Here is a 23,888-nt window from a genome sequence, read left to right on the forward strand (position 1 = left end):
AGAGATGTGATTTACTTTCTGAGACAAGTGCTTGTGACCATCCACAAGAACTTGCAGTCATCCAATGTTCTATACTTCAGTACTATATATATGATTTATATTCAGATGCAGTCCTAATAGTTCTAAAATGCATATAAAATTTCATCCAAATTTCTGATATATCACCCACTTACCTATACATTGCCTTAAATTTCCTCTTTTTATTTATAAATTTATTTGTATACAATCATATTTGCTTTACACCAATATCAATTGTAAGCTCAATGATAGACCTTGTTTAACTAATTAATTTATATATTTCTTCTATTCCATTTTTGTATATCTGTTAAGATGTGATTTTTGTGTGTGTTTGAGATAGTATAGGCTGACATTGAATTAAATAGAACCAATTATCAAGCTTGAAAGATGAGAATGTGTCTGATATTACAAAATCAAAGCAAGAAAGAATACACCTTTTTTGTAGGATTTAATTTTAACAGCATAAACTGATAATCAGTTTTCTCCAAAGATTTCTAAGCACAGCTGTATTAAATTGATTTTAAGAATAAGTCTATCATAAGGATAAATGTGTTAACATGGATCATACCTAAACTTACTAGCTCTATAAACAACATCATGTATATAATATATTACTAAAAACATGGCTGATGTCAATACCACAGTTGCATAGTATGATAGTTGTCTGAATACAAGATAAAGTCATCCAAGTTGTACTGTAATGTGATAATTTTCAAGAGAGACTTATTTTGCACCAACTTCACAAATGGGATTAAACAGGAAAAAAATTCTTTACAAAAAATTAATCTTTTAGAAAAATATGAGTCAGGATCATGAAAATAAAACATCACAAAAAAATCCTGGACTTTATTCTGGACTGTAATTGAAATTTAACCTCTACAAAAATAAACGATTTTATAGTATGAGTAAAAGCAGATATGAACTAGAAGAGGAGTACTTATCTCTCAATAAAATCTAAATGGGCTGACAATTGCATGATTATTGGTTAACACATGAATGACTTCCACTATGTTTATTATAAAATTCCTAACACATAGTATTTCTAAACATAAAACATACAATTCTTGTTATCAATGTTGCATGCATGCTCTATATACATGCTTTATTTTGCAAACTGATTTCTTTTTCTAGATAAATTGTCATTTGACGGAACAAAATAGATATTCAATAGTATAGAATTCAATATCTGAAATACTAAAAAAAACTGATTATAATTGACATTTTAATTACAATATATCATGTCATGACTTCTCAATAAATGTGATATAATATAGCTTATTGCTTCTGACTTATTTCTATTGTACATGTATTTATATGAAATGGTAAAAAAGGTAAATAAACTATTTAATGTTCTCCATGTAATCAAAACATAAAATTCCAAGGATTCAATGTTTCTAAAATCTGATTGGTGAGATACTACTACACCCTGGTAATTTCCATGCTTAAATCTAATTGGTCAGGTGGACATCCTGGTAATTTCCATGCTAAAATCTGATTGGTCAGGTAATACTACATCCTGGTACTTTTTGTGTCAGCTATAGTCTGATCTTAATCTTTTAACAGCAAGTTCACTTTCCTGGAAATGAAAAAAAGTAAAAGACCATGCTGTAATACTTAAACAAGACTGCATTATCTGAAAAAAAATCTTGTCTGTTTTACTGGTTACAATTGTATTTTGTGTTGAGATGAGGTTATACTACAGGTATCACACTGACTGGACATGAACAGTGATTCAGGAAATGATATCAAATGTCAAGTGTACCCTGAAGTACAACATATTTCAGTTACAATCATTCAATTCACCAACTATAGTTGACCTATTTTATTATAGAATCTGAAAAATGAACATAACAACTAGAACTCTACTGAAATAACAATCAGAACTCAACTGACATACCCACCAGAACTTAACTGACATAACCATTATAACTTAACTGACATGACCATATAATTAGAACTTAACTGACATAACCATCAAAACTCAACTGACATACCCACCAGAACTTAACTGACATAACCATTAGGACTTAACTGACATAACCATTAGTACTTAACTGGCATAACCATTAGAACTTAACTGACATGACCATTAGAACCTAACTGGCATAACCATTAGTACTCAACTGACATAACCATTAGAACCTAACTGGCATAACCATTAGTACTCAACTGACATACCCACCAAAACTTAACTGACATGACCATATAATTAGAACTTAACTGACATAACCATCAAAACTCAACTGACATACCCACCAGAACTTAACTGACATAACCATTAGAACTTAACTGACATAATCACCAGAAGTTAACTGACATACTCATTAGAATTTAACTGACAAAACCACCAGAACTCAACTGACATTACCAAATAATTAGAACTTAACTGACATAACCATCAGCACTTTACTGACATAACCATTATTACTAAACTGACATAATTGCCAGAACTTAACTGACATACTCATTAGAATTTAACTGACATAACCATCAGAACTTAACTGACATAACCACCAGAACTTAACTGACATAACCACAAGAACTTAACTGACATAACCATTAGAACTCAACTGACATAACCACCAAAACTTAACTGACATAACCATTAGAACTCAACTGACATAACCACCAAAACTTAACTGACATAACCATTAGAACTCAACTGACATAATCACCAGAACTTAACTGACATAACAAGCAGAACTTAACTGACATAACCATTAGAACTGAACTGACATAGTCATCAGAACTTAACTGACATATCTATCAGATTTTAAATGACATAACCACCAGAACGTAATTACAAAAATATTTATAAAAAAACCAACAAGTCATTAAACCATTCTTTTTTTTTATAATAGGGTAATGATTTTATAAAAATCATCTTCTCCTTTTTCAGATATTCTTTATAAGAACTAATATTTTATTACCATGTTTCAAACATAATAAATATTGAAACCTTACGTAACTGGTTGTAAATTGAACAGTTTTAATGGGTCTTTTCTGGTACAATGGAATCTAATTATCTTTAGATATCAAATTATTACCAGTGTTAATCCGACAATCAAAAGTAAATACTTTTTTTTTTATTTTTAAACAAATTGTTTTTATACAAATCTGATCTATCTGACATATTTTTTTCCAATAAGAATGACTAAAATTTCATTTGAATAAAATTTCTTTGTTCCAAGTAAAATTGACCTGAATAGTAAGGTATAATTTGAATACTCTTAAAACAAGGAATTAAAAAATCTTGAAAATTGATAAGGAAATGTATGGTTTATTTTACTTTCACTGACATTTCCCTATGAACTTACCCCCTTCAAACCCTCCTAAATTAGATTAATTTCATCATATATTTCTTATTAATTTTCCCGATTCAAAATTATTCCTGATTTAAATAATTCCTTTGTTTTTTCAAACATATATTTCAATATTTCTGTTTTCACTGAGGAGGATATTGGAACATTTCAATTCTGTTAGGCCAAAAAACTAAGAAGGACACCTGTTGATACAGTGAACCTTGAAATGTGGGTCAAGGGACTCAAAACCCTAATGTGGCATTTATTTTGAAATTGATCACTTCATAATGAACAATGCTAATAAACAAAAACTTTAATATCAAATGGGATAAACATATGAGAAAACATATTGTTATATAATAAGTTAACACTAAGTAGTCAACCACTGATCTCCAACTTAAGTAACTGACTTACATAATAGTACAGCAAACACATTGTAAGTCTTGCAATGGTGCAAAACAAGAAATGAACCAATTTCATTGTGTTTATAGGTTTTATAAGACTAATGATGACAAACTACCTATTTCCTCCACAGTACTTTACAATTGGTTTTCAACAAAAACAATAGCTTTGTGAAAGACACACAAGCACACAAAAATGTAGGCTTTTAAAAGGTCTCACTGTTTAAAATCTGATAAATTTTTATAATTAAATAGTGAACAGTTGAAACTTTAAAGGGCTAAATGCCGACCGGCATGAAGAGGATAGGTGAGGTGAACAGTTGAAACTTATTCTGAAAAAAGTTGGATAAAAAAGTGCAAAATCAAAGTGCATTTCCAAGATTTTGAAAAATCAAGGCCCCTTTGAGACATGAGGAAAGGGATTTGTCAAAACAAAGTAAAAAACATTTAACCATAAATGTATCTTCGCTGGCAATTTACGATCTACAAACTTTCTTATTATAGTACACTGTATAAGCATTTATTGCCTAACAATGTTTAAACTTACAGTTCCAAACTGATAGAAATGTGGCGCTAATTCACGTAACCATTCTGGTTTTATAACTGTAATATCTCTCATGTATTCCTTCTTTGTCTGTATAACTTCATTAAAAACAACCCTGAAGAAAACCCAGATAACATAATATTAGTTATTTAATCATTCATACTAAAAACAAACCTTTTGACATATAAAAAACAATATCACAATATGTGTCCTGACCTTGTGTGTTCTTTTATTATTTGGGTAAGATCAGATGAACTAATATCTACTATTTCCTAATATATAAGAACAACAGTGCACACAGTGAAATGTCTCGCCTTCTTTACTAATCATTGATATTTATAATGTTGATAGTCCTAAATATAAAGCTTTATTACAACTGTCACATTGACCAATAAACTATGAAAATGAGGTCAAGGTCAGATGAACCATGCTAGGCAGACATGTACAGCTAAAAATTTGTCAATACAACAAATAAGTTGACCTATTGCTTATAGTTTAAGAAAAACAGACCAAAACACAAAAACTTAACACTGAGTAATGATCTGTGAAAATGAGGTCAAGGTCAAATAAAACCTGTGCGACTGACATATAGATCATAAAATATTTCCATACACCAAATACAGTTGACCTCTATTGCATATAGTATTAGAAAAAAAGACCAAAACTCAAAAACGTAACTTTGACCACTGAACCATGAAAATGAGGTCAATGTCAGATGACACCTGCCAGCTAGACATGTACACCTTACAATCATTCCATACACCAAATATAGTTGACCTATTGCATACAGCATGAGAAAAACAGACATAACACAAAAACTTAACTCTAACCACTGAACCATGAAAATGAGGTCAAGGCCAGTTGGACATGTACACCTTACAGTCCTTCCATACACCAGATATACTAGACCTTTTGCTTATAGTATCTGAGATATGGACTTGCCCACCAAAACTTAACCTTGTTCACTGATCCATGAAAAGAGGGCGAGGTCAAGTGAAAACTAACTGACGGGCATGAGGCATGCAAGATACACACATACCAAATATATTTATTCTACTACTTATAATAAGAGAGAATATAACATTACAAAAAATCTTAACTTTTTTTTCAAGTAGTCACTGAACCATGAAAATGAGGTCAATGACATAGGTCATGTGACTGACAGAAACTTTGTAACATTAGGCATCTATATACAAAGTATAAAGCACCCAGATCTCCAACCTTCAAAAATATAAAGCTTTTAAGAAGTTAGCTAACGCCGCTGCTGGATCACTATCCCTATGTCGGGCTTTCTGCGACAAAAGTTGCAGGCTCGACAACTAGGGGCTCTGAAGAGCCTGTGTCACTCACCTAGGTCAAAGTGCATCTGCAACAATGAGCACTCTCCAACATTATGAACTGGAATAAGTATCATGACAAAAAAATCTTTTTGCATGAACCCCCTGAGGGGTTCATGCTTATATATTGGCGAGTTTTGGATGTGTCTATGGGCCACTCGATATCTCTCGGCCGGAAGTCAGAATAAAATTCTCGGAACATGTCTCAAAAGTTTTCGGTCATCTATACAGGTCTTCACAGGTTGTTATCTACGTCTTTGATATGGTCCCTTGATGGCCCTTGAAGACGCAATTATATTTGTTTTAAAACGACCACTGTACACTGTGTGTATCTGGGTCAATTATAACGTGGTATTGTCTGTTGTCTCGATAACATGTAAACAAATTATGTTTGAAGATTTAACCACAGGATACTGTGTATTTCATCATAGACTTACGGGATAGAACATTCTGTTTAAAATGTTAATTTTAGATCAGAAAACAGAAAGATAATATTCTTATCAAAAGAATTTAATTCAATCAGAATCAAAGAAATATATAAAAAATATATAATACTTTATTTATGTTTCTGAAGAAACTAACAATGATTGAAATCAGAATATTTTCAGAGTTTCAATTAAGAAATAAGTATTGTATATGAGTCAAGATACTCTGCTTTGGTATTTTTAAATATTCATTTGTAAAGGAAACATAAAAATTAAATCCAAATAATTTCTTGCATCCTACAAAAAATGTTTATAAACAATAATCATTATATTTCTACGTTAATTATTTCATACCATTTTAGTATTTAGCCGGGTTTTATGAGTACTTATTATTTATTTTTTTGTATTATAATATATCCATAAAATGGAAAGTAAAATAAATTTATTAAATATTTAAATTTTAAACGGTCGTGAACAAAAATACTTGTGTGTTTTCAATTCATAAAGCATGATTTTAATTCCTTGCAGCTCACAACAACCGCAAAAATAATTTACAATAATCACAATAAAATTTAATTACAACCATAATGTTGATTATTTTATACTGTTTTAGTATGGATTTAGAAGTCTTTGCTTATATTTTGTATAGTAATATATTCACATAGTGGAATGTTAGAATTTAAAAGTAGATTCATTCGATAAATAAAATGTCCATCCGTAAATACTTGACGTTCGTGTTTATTGATATTATATATATTCAAAAGAATTTGAAAAAAAAATTACTGACCGGAACGTTAGTTTGTTATAAAATTTTAATTAAATTTTTGTTTGTTTGTTTTAATAGTTTAACCTTATAGCATCTACATATTTGTACTATGGTACGGTTTTGAAAATTGTATTCATTGTGTTGACCAACTATCCTACACGTCTTGATTCATTCACATTATAGATCACATTTCAAAAGCACACTATCGGTTTGCGTTCTCACAAATTTCGGATAACATGTCAATGAATCCTGAGTCAAAACATTTAGTGTAGGCCGTTTGACATTTGAATTCAACTATTAGATTAAGATATGTGATGACGCAAATGTGTATTCTTTTTCTGAGCTTTCTATTTACTATTTCGTGCGCTAAAATACTACTTGCATGCAATACTATTAAATTTACTCGTGAAAGCTTATTTTCGTTTTTGTTATCTAAATTCAGGACATGGCAGAAAGAGCTTTACATATGACTTTCAAACACGATCATTACTAACGGTATTCTAACCTCGAGTTGTTTCTCTTTTGTTTCTTTTTTGAGTCACTGTCCTATTATAAACTTTGACCTTTTCGAAAAGCTAAGGATTGTCTACCCAAGGAATAGATTCCTTAAGTTTGTAATGTATTTAGCCTTTTAACTTTTTTCATTCGAGCGTCACTGATGCTTTTTTTGTAGACTGAACTCGTGTCTGGCGTACATCATTTTAATTCTGGTATCTTTTTATATCTACATACCTTTTTATATATTTTTTTTTTAAGTGTGCACAGGTTTATAAACTTCTGAATTAAGAAATTCTTTGGCAAAACTAAGTTTCCCTGTAGAATGTTTGAATTGATTTAAGTAAAATCAGGAAATCCTTAAAGTTTGAGATGTTTTATGAGACCAAAATAAGTCTCTTCATAAGAGGTCCCAATCAATTGCATGCCACAGGTTTCACCGCATACAACATCTAACATGAGTAAAGACAGCTTCAAATACGAGTCAGATATGATAGATAAAATAAATGCATCCTGAATTCCAGATTATAAAGCAAACTGAGTGCATAAAATATTGCGATAGGTTTGTGCAATTTGCATAAGTCATCTGGTTAGTAGGATTGCCAAAGGGTTATAATCGAAAAAAAAAATGTGCATTCCCAAGTGATAAATATAATAGTCGAGCTTTAAAATAGCTATTCAAATAGAAGCTGTAAATATATACTTTCAACTGACTTCTTCTTTTCACAGTCAATTATTTCAATTCAAAAGCAAACACAAATTCAGCAACAATCTTTTGGTGACCCGGCAGTCAGCGGTCTTAGGTTCATGTATTGCTTTTCTTTTTTTAAAGAAAGCAACTTGTTTGTTAATCTAGAACATTGATTGCGGATATTTTTTACTGCATCTATTTCTCTCTTGTTCATGATAATAAGACAACAATGCCAATATGTTCATTTCAGAGAAGAACTCCAATCAAAGAGCTGATAGCTCTGAGGTGGAAGAAGGTGAATAAAAGGTAACTTGAATTACCATAAAAGCAGCCCCACTAACCCAGCCTGCTTTGTTCCATTATCGTTATGACGTATTTCTTTCCTTCAAACAAGAATGTGTCAAAAGTACATGGATTTCCCATCCGTACAATCATTTTCTATGTTCAGTGGACTGTGAAAATTAGGAAAAATCTTTAATTTGGCAGTAAAATTAGAAAGATCATATCATAAGGAACACATGTGTACTAAGTTTCAAGTTGATTGGATTTCAACTTCATCAAAAACTACCTCGACCATAAACTTTAACCTGAAGCAGGTCAGACGGACAGACCAGAAAACATAATGCCCATAAATGGGGCAAAAAAATAGGACTTGTTACATACCTGCCAAATTTTGAAAGTTCCAATGGGGGTTTTAGTGCAAGACAACAATTTTAAAGGTTACAATTTTTAGCGAGGTATTTTGCTCGATCTGGATTGTCTAGAAAAAGTGTCATCATTAGTATGATGATTGATGAACGTGCATGCCTTTTTCTTAAGTCTGTTTGCATGATTGTATTATTAAATCGGTAGAAAAGAGGAACATGTAGCTAGCAGACCAGGGTTTATTTTCTTGTGTAAGAATATTAGATGCTTGTTGGAATTTCCAATTTTGAATTATGCACAAAGATGGACCTTTAACAGGTTGGGAACAACACTCCAAATGAGGGGTAACCCTCATTGGAAGAACATTACAACCCACTGTAAAAAAATTAGCACCTTTATATTCATATTATTTGATGAAACTTTTCCCCAAGAACCATGCATCTATCAAGTATTAAATGCCAAATGGTCAAAACATGTCAAAAGAATTTTGTGATATTTCTAAACTGGTATCTTCTTTATTAATTTGACCCCTCATTTAGAAAAGTTGTTCCAAATATAATGAATTTTCCCACTTTTGAGTTAAAAATCTTAAACATTTTCTTTCTCTTTTTTCAACAGTAAAATGACCCCTTGTTTTAGGGACAGGTCCTCATTTAAGGGACACCACTCATAATTGGGGAGGGGGGAGGGGGGTCCCAACCTGTTTGTTGGTCTTTGAGGAAAATAGTGCATTGTCCTTTAAATTATTTAATTGAATACAAAAATAAAATATGTTACTATTTATTATCTTTATGGTAGTGCTGCATCATTGAATTTTGTCAATCAGCCATGCTTTTATCCTTAAGCTGTGTAAGAACCTGCTTGCAGATGAAAATTCACTTGCCATGTTCACGATGAAAACAGTACAAGTTCAAAATCTAGCATGTTAGAATAATCTTCAGAGGAAACGTTTTTGATTGGCTTATTAATTGATCATGAGAAACACAGAATTTGATTGGCTGAACACGATTGCCTTACCTTGGGAACAAATTAAGGAACAGATGATTTTCACATCGTGGTTTAGAGTTTTTTAACGATACCCTTAATATTAATATTTTTTAATAAATGCAAGGACGTATTATAAAACGTCCTTGATAAGAGTCAAGAGAATGAACACAGGGCGAACGTACTATAAGAATAAGAATAAGAATATTTTATTTCAAATTAAAGGGCCCTATAAAGAGCTTTCATGACATTACATACAAGTACGTAAGATTAGACATAAATTAGAGACATATACGAGCGAAAGAACACAGGACGAACAGACTAAGGGCGAAGATGTAAACAGGGCGATGTGTCCCGATACCAAATTCACGCATGCATACTACAAATATCTACAGTAAAACATCCGGTTACAAGTAAACAAATAACGTTCATGTAGATGAGATGAAATCTAATAATTTACATAAATAAAAGGGTACATATTTACGATAGTAATTGTTTTTCAATCCTTAATTACAAATTAAATGATTCAGATGCTTATTCATGTGCAAAAATCGGTGTCAGGAATCAGAAGTTGTTATGAAATTGTAATACACAGAAACGAATGCGGCATACGGAGATTTCAATGATTTAGAGTCGGCCCCATTGGCCTTCAGAAGACTTGAAGTCTTCTTCCACCAATAAAGAGCTGAATGGCAATTTTAGTCATGTTTGTTATTTATCTTTCTATAATAATTTTAAGGAAGCTGGCGTGTCATGTTTTGGATTTTTTGTAAGATTTTCGGAATCCTCTGGTTTTATCCATTTGAATGCCTTGAAAAAATTTGCCCGGTGACCCCCATTTTTCTCTTTGAAATTCTTTAACATGTATATTGATAAGACATCTGTAAAAGTCTTATAAAATTTTAATTACTTTTTAACAGGTTTTGAGAACTTTAACTTGTCAATGATAAAGCTATGAAAAGTCAAGAGAGAATATTTTCCCGCCAAAATTTCAATGGCTCATATCTCGAAAACAAGCACGGTGACCTATATATTTTTTTTGCTCTTTGGATTCCTTTATTAAATCTTTATCAATATAAACTAGTGTTTTGAAAAGTTAATTACTTTGAAACTGAGAAGCGAACTCCCTTAAAGCATATATAAACTGTTATAACAGAGATATGTCTAGGTTTTTTTGTAATTATGATACCGCAAATGTTGAAATTAAAATAGCAAAAACACTATAACATGTTAGTTTTGCAAATATTCAAAGTCAATGAACCGTGACTGAAGGTACATGACTAAACAATCTCCATGGAAATTAGATGTGCCAACGCAAATACCATTGACTTATCATAAGTAGTTTTCTTTAAACAAATATTAACACTAATTAATACATGTCAACTAAGCAAAATTTCAAAGTCAATAAATCATAACTGAGGGGTTGGGTAAAATAATCGCCATGGAAATGAGATGTGCCAATGCTTACTTATACAACTGCATACCAAATATCATTGACGGATCCAAAGGAGGGGGGGGGTGTTCAGGGGTTGGAACTGTCACGGAGAAGAAGTTCCTTCATAACATAAGTTCCAAAAGGAAAGAATATTCTGGAATATTATTTCCACAGGAATAAATATTACAGTATATGTTCCTAACGGAATAAATAGTATAGAATATTTGTTCCAACAGGAATAGGTATTATGGCAATGTTTATAATAAAGTTTCCATTGGAACTTCTGTTAGGCTGAACAAATATACGTTGACAGGACCCCTCTTTTTTATGGATGATCAATGCATTTGACTGGGGACATATAGTTGGACCCCCCCCCCCTTTTATTGATATAGGCAGAGGAAAGGCATATAATTTGTTTTCTTACTTTTATCCAATCTTTTTATCCTATCTTATTATTCCTGTAACATGTTTTATTTTTTTCCTACCCTTTGTAATATTTTCAATCACTTAGTATATCCTTTCCTCTTATTCTATTCTATATGTAATCTATAAATTCACTTACTTATCAGTACCAAATAACTACTTGAGTTATGTCCCTTGCAGTTAGTGGTTTATAATGCTATTTTTACATGTAGGAATAAAACAAAGTGTTCAGATGTTTTCAAACACAATATAGTGTAATATGTACAGTAATTCTTAGTTCCATTTTATAATTCTTTATACAAGAGGAATTTTTAGGGGTAGAATATTAATTTTTGACTGTTGCTAGGCTAACTATTTAACTTGCAGAACTGGTTAATTTATTTTCACTTTTGAAATCAATTATTTCCTACATTTTGTGGGACAGAATATTAATTTTCAGATGACAGATGACTTACCATTGAGGAGGGTTTTCTGTAGAAAGCACTGAGGTTGGATGGATATGTAGGGTATGGTCATCTCTAACAGTTTTGTATGTCCCAGTGTAATGAAACTTGGCAGCATTGGCAAAAAATCCTGATGTTATACACTTCCTTAAAGCATCCACATCTTCTGCAAGAAATAAAGAAAAAAGCAAACTGTAATAACTTGCCAAAGTGATTGCTGCTTCCAGTGTAGACGTTTATTCTATCAGTAAAACAAAAGAAAAAGCAAACTGTAATAACCTGCCAAAGTGATTGCTGCTTCCAGTGTAGACGTTTATTCTATCAGTAAAATAAAAGAAAAAAGAACATTGATTAATTGATTGTTGGTGTTTTAATGCCACTTTTAATAGCCATTTTGGGCTATTTTGTGGCGGCCAGTTTTTTTTTGGTGGAGGACGCAGAAGAAAAAAAGGAAAAAAAGAAGAATTTATCTGAGGACATGAAAAAACCCTGCTCAAGTTTCGCAATTTTTCAAGTTGAAAAGGAGTATAACTCTAGAACTGCAAATTCAAACTCTACCTATTATGTATCTTACTAAGCATTGTCTACGAGTTTTATCAAATTTGCATGAGGCAAACTTAAGTTAAAGTGGGGAACCAAAAATAGGACAGAAGGAAGGTCAAACCTAAGGTCAAGGATACACTTAATGCACTGCCTATGGTAGGGGCATAAGAAATATAAAATATTGATCCATGTGCTATTTGTTGATTATGAAGGTTTGAAAAATTCCATGAAGGTTTGACCAAGTTATTCCTGATTCTACTTAGGTTTTGGAAATCATGTAGTTTAAATGATAACAGATACCCTAATAATGATTGAGGCCAAATTTGGTTTAATATTTAATATACAGTGGTTCTCTAAAAGAAGACATTTGTATGTATTGTTTGTAGGGTCATGTTAAACGAAAGTTACAACCCAAGGTCAGCACTACATAAGGACCAATCAAGCCATGTTTTATTTCATTCCATTAAGTGGTTCTCTAAAAGAAGATATTTGTATGTATTGTCCATAGGGTCCGATGTTAAAGTAAGTCCCCTGCTGGTGGCCATCTTGGATGATGAAGTGGCTACAAGGTTGCACTCTGGGCAAGTTAAGCTCATCCAACACTCTGGGAAAGTTATGTTTATCCTGCACTATGGGCAGGTTAGGTTCATCCTGCACCCTAGGCAAGTTATGTTCATCCTGCACTCTGGGCAAGTAATGTTCATTCTGCACTTTGGACAAGTTACCTTCATCCCACACTTTTGGTAAGTTACCTTCATTCAGCAATCTGGGGAAGTTAAATACATCTTGCACTCTGGGCATGATCAAACGTACATAAAAATAGACTGGATAACATTAAGGTTTTTCAAATGCCTCTTTTAAAATATATATGACAATAAAGAGTCTTATTACACTAAATTTCTCACGGACATTATTAACTTATTATCTTCCTTAATTAAAAAAGTAGTTATGTAACATATGTTTTATGATGGAAAATTAATATCATACAAAAATATAACATATGAATAAAATTGTTAATGATTTTTTCACTTTGAAATAATAAGATCTTTGAGTTCAAGCTCCTTAAATCAAACAATTATTTTAATATTTCAACCCCAAGATCTTCTTTTATTGGAATTAAAAAGACTATATTTATTACCAATAACTAAAACAAAACTAGATGCGTTATAGTACGAGACTTTAGCTTGGAGCTAAAGACTTGTCACGCCAAAAGTTATTTTAGTGTTATTCCGGGTGTAAAGTTCCTGACATACCAATGAGAAGTTAATACCCTAATATTACACTCAATTTATTCTTAGAACAAAAATTCCCCTGGTATTTCTGAATCAGAAAACAGAACCTATGGCATTATATTAGCAAGCAAGACATGAAAATGGAATTATGTTAGGAAGCATGACAAGAAAAGGTGAGTAAGTACGATTCCCATCAAATTGTCTATGATAAATTTTACTAAAAAATATGTTGATCTCTGAGGCAACACACACACGATATGAATCTGATCATTGTACACTTACATGTATTTACCAAAATCAGTTTGTAATCATATCAGACATCACAATAAAAAGTGGTGAAAATTATTGCATTCTTGCATGACGGAAAAACAAAATGATGCACGTAAGTACAGTGTAACCTGTCTAATCCCACATCTGAGTATTCCATTACATCCTGCTTTAACCAACTCATTTTCATGGTCCCAAAATATGCCTATCCTTGTAGAAAAAATTGCCTTCAACAATGAGGAAAATTCATACAAATCCATACCTAAAGGTAAAGTCACTTATAAAAGGCCCAACATGAAAAAGATGAAACTAATGGCCTAATTTATAACAAAACAATTTATGAACCAGATGCTCCGCAGGGTGCAGCTTTATACGACCGCAGAGGTCAAACCCTGAACAGTTGGGGCAAGTATGGACACAACATTTAAGCTTGATACAGCAATGAATTTGGATTGTGATTAAATTATTAGTTGACACAACATAGGTTTCTGACAGGACAGAATGAATGTGGTCTTAGAACTAAACTTAAAAACTTAAAAATTTTAAATTGGACATTTACCTATTATGGTCCAATATCCAAAATCAAAATACATGGTTAGATTCAGCAAATCATACAAACCCCAAGAATTCAATTTTTGATTTAATCAAACAAAGTTTAATTTGAGACCCCGATTTGGACCAACTTGAAAACTGGGCCCATAATCACAAATCTAAGTACATGTTTAGATTCAGCATATCAAAGAACCCCAAGAATTCAATTTTTGTTAAAATCAAACTAAGTTTAATTTTGGACCCTTTGGACCTTAATGTAGACCAATTTGAAAACAGGACCAAAAATTAGGAATCTAAATACACGGTTAAATTTGGCATATCAGAGAACCCCAATAATTCGTTTTTGGATGAAATCAAACAAAGTTTAATTTGGACCCTTTTGGCCCCTAATTACTAAACTGTTGGGACCAAAACTCCCCAAATCAATCCCAACCTTCCTTTTGTGGTCATAAACCTTGTGTTAAAATTTCATAGATTTCTTAATTTACTTATACTAAAGTTATTGTTCAAAAACCAAGAAAAAAATGCTTATTTGGGACCTAATTTTTGGGCCCCTTATTCCTAAACTGTTAGGATAAAAACTCCCAAAATCAATCCCAACCTTCCTGTTATGGTCATAAACCTTGTGTTTAAATTTCATAGATTTCTATTAACTTATACTAAAGTTATAGTGCAAAAAACAAATGTCTTCGGACGACGATGACGACGCCAACGTCATACCAATATACGACCAAAAAATTTTGAATTTTTGCGGTGGAATAAAAACAAATGTGACAGATATGAAACAATGACAACCACTAAACTATAGGCTCCTAACTTGGGACAGGTACATACAGAGGGTTAAACATGATTGAAATCTTTAAGAAAAACTAGAGGCTCTAAAGAGCCTGTGTCGCTCACCTTGGTCTATGTGCATATTAAACAAAGGACACAGATGGATTCATGACAAAATTGTGTTTTGCTGATAGTGATGTGTTTGTAGATCTTACTTTACTGAACATTCTTGGTACTTAGAATTTTCTCTATCTATAATAAACTTGGACCTTTAGATACAGTGAAAAATATTTTGTAAAAATTTACAAAAATTTACCAAATTAGTGAAAATTGTTAAAGATTGAATAAAATGGGCAACAACTCCTTAAGGGGTCAACTGACGATTTTGGTCATGTTGACTTATTTCTAGATCTTACTTAGCTGAACATTATTGCTGTTTACAAGTTATCTCTATCTATAACAATATTCAAGATAATAACCAAAAACAGCAAAATTTCCGTAAAATTACTAATTCAGGGGCAGCAACCCAACAACAGGTTATCCAATTTATCTGAAAATTTCAGGGCAGATAGATCTTGACCTGTTACACAATTTTACCCCTGTCAGATTTGCTCTAAATGCTTTGGTTTTTGAGTTATAAGCCCAAAACTGCATTTTACCCCTATGTTCTATTTTTAGCCATGGCGGCCATCTTGGATGGTTGGCCGGGTCACTGGACACATTTTTTAAACAAGATACCCCAATGATGATTTTGGCCTAGTAGTTTCAGAGGAGAAGATGTAAAAGATTACTAAGATTTACGAAAAATGGTTAAAAATTGACTATTAAGGGCAATAACTCCTAAAGGGGTCAACTGACCATTTCGGTCATGTTGACTTATTTGTAAATCTTTTTTTGCTGAACATTATTGCTGTTTACAGTTTATCTCTATCTATAATAATATTCAAGATAATAACAAAAAACAGCAAAATTTCATTAAAATTACTTATTCTGGGGCAGCAACCCAAAACCGGGTTGTTCAATTCATCTGAAAATTTCAGGGCAGGTAGATCTTGACCTGATAAACAAATTTACCTCACGTCAGATTTACTCTAAATGCTTTGGTTTTTGAGTTATAAGCCAAAAACTGCATTTTACCCAAGGTTCTATTTTTAGCCATGGCAGCCATCTTGATTGGATGGCTGGGTCACTGGACACATGTTTCAAACTACATACCCCAAAGATGGTTGTGGCCAAGTTTGGATTGATTTGACCAGGTAGTTTCAGAGAAGAAGATTTTTGTAAAAGATTACTAAGATTTACGAAAAATGGTTAAAAATTGACTATAAAGGGCAATAACTCCTAAAGGGGTCAACTGACCATTTCGGTCATGTTGACTTATTTGTAAATATTACTTTGCTGAACATTATTGCTGTTTACAGTTTATCTCTATCTATAATAATATTCAAGATAATAACCAAAAACAGCAAAATTTCCTTAAAATTACTAATTCAGGGGCAGCAACCCAACAACAGGTTATCTGATTTATCTGAAAATTTCAGGGCAGATAGATCTTGACCTGTTACACAAGTTTACCCCATGTCAGATTTGCTCTAAATGCTTTGGTTTTTGAGTTATAAGCCAAAAACTGCATTTTACCCCTATGTTCTATTTTTAGCCATGGCGGCCATCTTGGATGGTTGGCCGGGTCACCAGACACATTTTTTAAACTAGATACCCCAATGATGATTTTGGCCAAGTTTGGTGTAATTTGGCCCAGTAGTTTCAGAGGAGAAGATTTTTGTAAAAGTTAACGACGCCAGACGACGACGGACGACAGACGACGGACGACGGACGCCAAGTGATGGGAAAAGCTCACTTGGCCCTGTGGGCCAGGTGAGCTAATAACTTGACCACAATATTTATATAATAACACCAAGGATTTGTAAAGTGTTACTATACAAATCCTTGATAACACGGAATTTAAATAGTATGGGTTACTCAATAAACCAGGTGTTTAATTTATTAGTTTAATAAGTGCTAATACCTTGATATCAACAATTACCAGGTGTTTAGTAGATTTAAAGCTCCCAAAATAATTAACCCAATATAAGAGGGTTATAGCTTACCAAGGATGGACATTGGATTTATTAACTTGTTGTTCACAATGTCAAAAAAAACCTCACAGAAATATTTCACAACAAACCCATATGGAAAATACTGAAATCAGAACAAATTTACTTTTTTTTAAATTTTGATTTACAAATGTAAAATGTCAGTTTTGTATAGGAAGAAAAAGAGGGAAGAGTTTTACATTGTAACAATGATTGTTTTTCTTGATAAAAAAAACTAGAGGCTCTAAAGAGCCTGTGTCGCTCACCTTGGTCTATGTGAATATTAAACAAAGGACGCAGATGGATTCATGACAAAATTGTGTTTTGGTGATGGTGATGTGTTTGTAAATCTTACTTTACTGAACATTCTTGCTGCTTACAATTATCTCTATCTATAATGAACTTGGCCCAGTAGTTTCAGAGGAGAAGATTTTTGTAAAAGATTACTAAGATTTACAAAAAATGGTTAAAAATTGACTATAAAGGGCAATAACTCCTAAAGGGGTCAACTGACCATTTTGGTCATGTTGACTTATTTGTAAATCTTACTTTGCTGAACATTATTGCTGTTTACAGTTTATTTCTATCTATAATAATATTCAAGATAATAACCCAAAACAGCAAAATTTCCTTAAAATTACCAATTCAGGGGCAGCAACCCAACAACAGATTGTCCGATTCATCTGAAAATTTCAGGGCAGATGGATCTTGACCTGATAATCAATTTTACTTCATGTCAGATTTGCTCTAAATGCTTTGGTTTTTGAGTTATAAGCCAAAAACTGAATTTTGCCCCTATGTTCTATTTTTAGCTGTGGCGGCCATCTTGGTTGGTTGGCCAGGTCACGCCACACATTTTTTAAACTAGATACACCAATGATGATTATGACCAAGTTTGGTTTAATTTGGCCCAGTGGTTTCAGAGGAGAAGATTTTTGTAAAATTACTAAGATTTACGAACTAGAGGCTCTAAAGAGCCTGTGTCGCTCCCCCGGCGAGAAGAAATTCATGACTTCATGAACTATCATGAATGGTTCGTGAATGTTCATGAATGGTACATGAAAATTCATAAATAATTCATAAATGAAGGTTCATGAATTTAATTCATGAACTGTTCATTAAAAGTATTTTATGAATGTTCATGAAGTTTTGATGAATCACTAGCTGCTCATAAAAATTCATGAAATGTTCATTAAAAGTATTTATGAATGTTCATGAAGTTTTGATGAATCACTAGATGTTCATAAAAATTCATGAAATGTTCATTAAAAGTATTTTATGAATGTTCATGAAGTTTTGATGAATCAGTAGCTGCTCATAAAAATTCATGAAATGTTCATTAAAAGTATTTTATGAATGTTCATGAAGTTTTGATGAATCACGAGCTGATCATTGAAATTCTTGAAATGTTCATCTGTCATATGCATGTGTTATGAATAATAGATGATTTAGTAACTGGTAACACTGCGTGTGGGACTGTCACTGCTGTTACTGGTTTGCTGCAAGAAGGTTTTTTTTACTCTTCCTTTCCCTAAACTGCTAAAGATGTAAATTCTGATTTTCTCCAAGTTCATATATGTGCCTTTCTATTAATTGTCGTCCGGCATATAAATAACTTAGAAAAATATCAGATCAATGATAGATAGGCCCAACGACAGACGTTTCTCAACGTATGTACAATGTAAACAAACCTTGACCTCGTGGTTTTAATCGTACTGAACAGTTCGGCCCTAAAAATACCTTCCAAGTGAGTCCACTTGTTTATTCACATGCACCATGTGCCGTTTAAACTAAAGATTTTTTTTTATTATACTTAATAAAACTGCATATTAATAAATATTTGTTTGCGACACCCTTGATTTATTTTCATACTTCCGTTACGGCACAGATCAACTTCTGGCCGATATTATCTGGGGCGAGATTGTCACAGTCTCAACGTCAGCGTAAGTGCACTCTTGGGTAATACGTCACCAAAATGGAGATTACGCTGATGGAAACACGGAAAAGACATTTCCAGTCAGAAAGATTTCAGATAAGTGCATTACAAATTTAATTTAACATGACAGACATGTGTATATTATTATAAAATATAATTTGTTGAGGAAATATAATTTTTTTATGGTTTCTTTGAGCAAAGCAACATCAGAAAGTCTGAAAGCATATTTGAAAATTTATTTTTAATTATATAAACAAAATGAATAATTGTTTCCACATATGATTATTGGTAGTTACCTAAAATTTATAGTTTTTGAATTGTTTGAATTGTTCTTTTGTGAAAATAATAAGTAGCCAGTTTTTTTAATCTTCAGGGGATAAAAAGGGGGAGGGTTTTGAAATGAATTTGATTCATTAACAGCTTCAGATGTAGTGTATAAACAGGCAACAACATTTCAATTGAATTTTATTGCTTTAAAACATCTAGAACAATTGATTCTTTGTGGATTTTTTTTATACTTTTAGGGGATTGAATGATTAAATATCAAACTGGAGCTGCCAGTTTTGATAGTAAAACAGATTCCGTGGAGATTTTAGTTACATTTATTCAGCGATTCTACTTGGAAGAACAGAGACAACAAAATATTACAGAAAGAAGCAGAAACTTTACATGTATCCTTTTATATTATTATATCTGACGCATAGTTACTTTAGTTTTAATATTGGGTGGGCACAGGTGCAGATCCAGCCATTTTAAAAAAGGTGTGGGGTTCAAACTATGTACTATAAACCCTTTCATATGCATTGATCTTGCTAAAAAAGGGTGGGTTCCAATCCCCCCCAGAATCCTCTCCTTGACAGTAATTTACCCCTGTGAGATGATAATGAATAATTCATGAATATGCATGAACATTTCATGAATTGTTCATGAACAGATTTCATGAACAGTTCATCATATCTTCATGAACATTTGATGAGCAATTCATGAACTGAAAATCGACAGTAATGTTCATGAACTTTAATGTTCATGAACAATTCATGAACAAGAAAGGTTCATGAACATTTAAATGTTCATGAACAACAATGATCATGAACCCTTTCTTGTTCATGAATTGTTCATGAACATTAAAGTTCATGAACATTACTGTCGATTTTCAGTTCATGAATTGTTCATGAAATGTTCATGAAGATATGATGAACTGTTCATGAAATCTGTTCATGAACAGTTCATGAAATGTTCATGCATATTCATGAATTATTCATTATCATCTCACAGGGGTCACCTTGGTCTTGTGCATATTAAACAATGGACACGGATAAATTCATGACATAATTGTGTTTTGGTGATAGTGATGTGTTTGTAGATCTTACTTTACTGAACATTCTTGTTGCTACAATTATCTCTATCTATAATGAACTTGACCCAGTAATTACAGTGGAAAATATTTTCTAAAAATTTACAAAAATTTATGAAAAATATTAAAAATTAACTATAAAGGGCAATAACTCCTTAAGGGGTCAATTGACTATTTTGGTCATGTAAACTTATTTGTAGATCTTATTTTGCTGAACGTTATTGCTGTATACAGTTTATCTCTATCTATAATAATATTCAAGATAATAAAAAAAAAACGGCAAAATTTCCTTAAAATTACCAATTCAGGACAGTAACCTAACAACGGGTTGTCCGATCCATGTGAAAACATTAGGGCAGATAGATCTTGACCTGATAAACAATTAATACCTGTCAGATTTTCTCTTAATGCTTCGGTTTTTGAGTTATAAGCCAAAAACTGCATTTTACCCCTATGTTCTATTATTAGCCGTGGCCGCCATTTTGGTTGATTGGCCAGGTCACGCCACACATTTTTTAAACAAGTTACCCCAATGATGATTGTGGCCAAGTTTAGTTTAATTTGGCCCAGTAGTTTCAGAGAAGAAGATTTTTGTAAAAAATTACTAAGATTTACAAAAAATGGTTAAAAATTGACTATAAAGGGCAATAACTCCTAAAGGAGTCAACTGACCATTTTGGTATGTTGACTTATTTGTAAATCTTACTTTGCTGAACATTATTGCTGTTTACAGTTTATCTGTATCTATAATAATATTCAAGATAATAAACCAAAACAGTAAAATTTCCATAAAATTACCAATTCAGGGGCAGCAACCCAACAACGGGTTGTCCAATTCATCTGAAAATTTCAGGGCAGATAGATCTTGACCTGATAAACAAGTTTACCCCCATGTCAGATTTGCTCTAAATGCTTTGGTTTTTGAGTTATAAGCCAAAAACCGCATTTTACCCCTATGTTCTATTTTTAGCCATGGCGGCCATCTTGGTTGCTTGACCGGGTCACCGGACACATTTTTTAAACTAGATACCCCAATGATGATTGTGGCCAAGTTTGGTAAAATTTGGCCTGGTAGTTTCAGAGGAGAAGATTTTTGTAAAAGTTAACGACGCTGGACGACGCCGCCAGACGCCGGACGCAAAGTGATGGGAGTAGTTCACTTGGCCTTTCGGGCCAGGTGAGCTAAAAAAATAGTCCATATATTTTACAAGTCTAACAAAGGAGGCCATATTACTCCAGAATCCTTTCCTAATCTGCAAGAACCACGTAATAAATGCATTCAGAGGAAACAAAAGAAACTCTATTGAAAAATAAATTGCTGCATATAATGATAGAATAATTGATAGTGTATTGGCTAATAAGCCATTCCATTCAAATGTTCCTGCAATTATTATAGCAAGAAAGAAAAATCAAAGTAGAATGCAATTTGGAATGATGAATTGAGTGGTTAATACAAGTATAAATGTTTATTACATGACTATTCAATACCAGTAATCAAATGCCAAGTATATAGAACTATCAACTCTTTTTCATTAGATAATCACTAAAACACTGAACAGTACTACCTTGGAGTGGAATCGTGGAAGGGTTATGAAGTCATATTACTTCAGTTGACTTTTTTGTACTATCATGAAGTTCTGAGCATTCACTTTTTTTTTATCAGCACATCTCAAATAGAGCTACACTTAAAACAAATCCTTATCCTAAAACAAGCTCTTACCAATATCAAAGACTAACACTAGCTAAGTCAGTAGCCCTAAAAACCTGACTATAACCTAAAGCAGATCAAACTGAAAGTAAGCAAGAGATTTTTTAATGCCAACAATCTTTCTTGATATTTTGGCTTATAATTTTGTTACATGTAATCTAGACAATGACTCTGTAAGACACAGATGATGAAGAAATATACAATCAACCTAAATGTTAATTGTAGTCTATGCTGATGAGTAACTGAGATCTTACATTACCACCAGGGGTGGATCCAGCCATTTTAAAATGGGGGGGGGGTTGTAACTATATGTCCCCATTCAAATGCATTGATCGTCCAAAAAAAGGGGGGTTCCAACTCTAACCCCCGGAACACCCCCCCCCCCCCCCCCCCATTTGACCACAATGATAAATTTTTGATATAAAATTAACTCAACACAAAAATCAATATTGGATCTATAGTCAAAAGTGTTTCAAAGTGATTCAGAAATGAAATGTAGGTCAATTGTTCTGTACTAAACAAGAGAAGCACAATGTCAAATTTTCAGCTGGTAACCACTAAAGGATTTTAGATAATGAATAATACAATGAAAATGAAATGAACAATATTAATATATATATATGTCCAAATATGAGAGGCATAAAAATTAACAGGGGTTTATTAAATCATTTTCACAGAAACAAACTAGAAATAAGAATGTGTCCATAGTACACAGATGCCCACTCGCACTATCAGTTTCTATGTTCAGTGGACCGTAAAATTGGGATTAAAACTCAAGCTTGGCATTAAGATTAGAAATATCATATCATAACGAACATCATGTACTTAGTTTCAAGTTGATTGGACTTCAACTTTATCGAAAACATCCTTGACCAAAAACTTCAACCTGAAGCAGGACAAACGGATGAACAGACAGAGGGAGGAACAGATGCACAGACCAAAAATCAAAAAAACATAATGCCCCTAAGTGGGGCATAAAAGATCCACCCTTACTTTCAATATTCAATATTGATATTGACAGAAAACAATCTGGCAGTCATGACAGGTACTTAACTTGTGTTTCACCAAAACAAGTCAGTTCCATTCCATCTTAGACATCCCTTATTTTGCAATGTTCCCCAAAACTGTTAGGTGACTTACACCCTACAATAACAGTTTGTATAATAAATCTGAGTCATTAAATCTATTATGTAATTGTGGCATTTAAAAATTTACTGGACAAATTAATCAAATACTATTTAAATACAAAACATACCTATCTTGGAATTTCAACACATGAAAATGGTAGGTTTTTACTATTATAAGATCGATTTGTATTCATCATTTAAATTTTAGTTATCTCTTTATATTTTCTCTCAAGGATTTCTTTTAATCCTTTAAATTCACATCAAATTGAATATTTTTTCATAAAACACTTATTTCCTATTTTTTTTTAAATTAATAAAGAAATCATGTGTAAATATTTTCCATTTTTCTGTACTTTGTAATCAGAATATAAGGTAAAAAGACAACATACATAG

General features: G+C 32.3%; 2 protein-coding genes across 2 annotated transcripts in view; one reads left to right on the forward strand and one right to left on the reverse strand.

Annotated features, from left to right (window-relative positions):
* Positions 1–449: 449 nt before the first annotated feature.
* The window catches only part of LOC143080140 (putative ATP-dependent RNA helicase DHX35), a 166,353-nt gene continuing 142,914 nt past the window's right edge, over positions 450–23,888 (reverse strand). The window contains exons 23-25 of the mRNA XM_076255860.1: positions 11,922–12,075; positions 4,269–4,380; positions 450–1,594 (exon numbers count right to left, since the gene is read on the reverse strand). Coding sequence (XP_076111975.1) covers positions 1,550–1,594; positions 4,269–4,380; positions 11,922–12,075 — 311 coding nt within the window. The 3' untranslated portion in view covers positions 450–1,549. The remainder of the gene's footprint in view (positions 1,595–4,268; positions 4,381–11,921; positions 12,076–23,888) is intronic.
* The window catches only part of LOC143080141 (putative G-protein coupled receptor B0563.6), a 58,150-nt gene continuing 57,779 nt past the window's right edge, over positions 23,518–23,888 (forward strand). The window contains exon 1 of the mRNA XM_076255861.1: positions 23,518–23,652. The gene's annotated coding sequence lies outside the window, so the exon portion shown is untranslated. The remainder of the gene's footprint in view (positions 23,653–23,888) is intronic.

This window comes from Mytilus galloprovincialis, chromosome 6 (genome assembly GCF_965363235.1).
Source record: "Mytilus galloprovincialis chromosome 6, xbMytGall1.hap1.1, whole genome shotgun sequence".
Classification (NCBI taxonomy): Eukaryota; Metazoa; Mollusca; class Bivalvia; order Mytilida; family Mytilidae; genus Mytilus; species Mytilus galloprovincialis.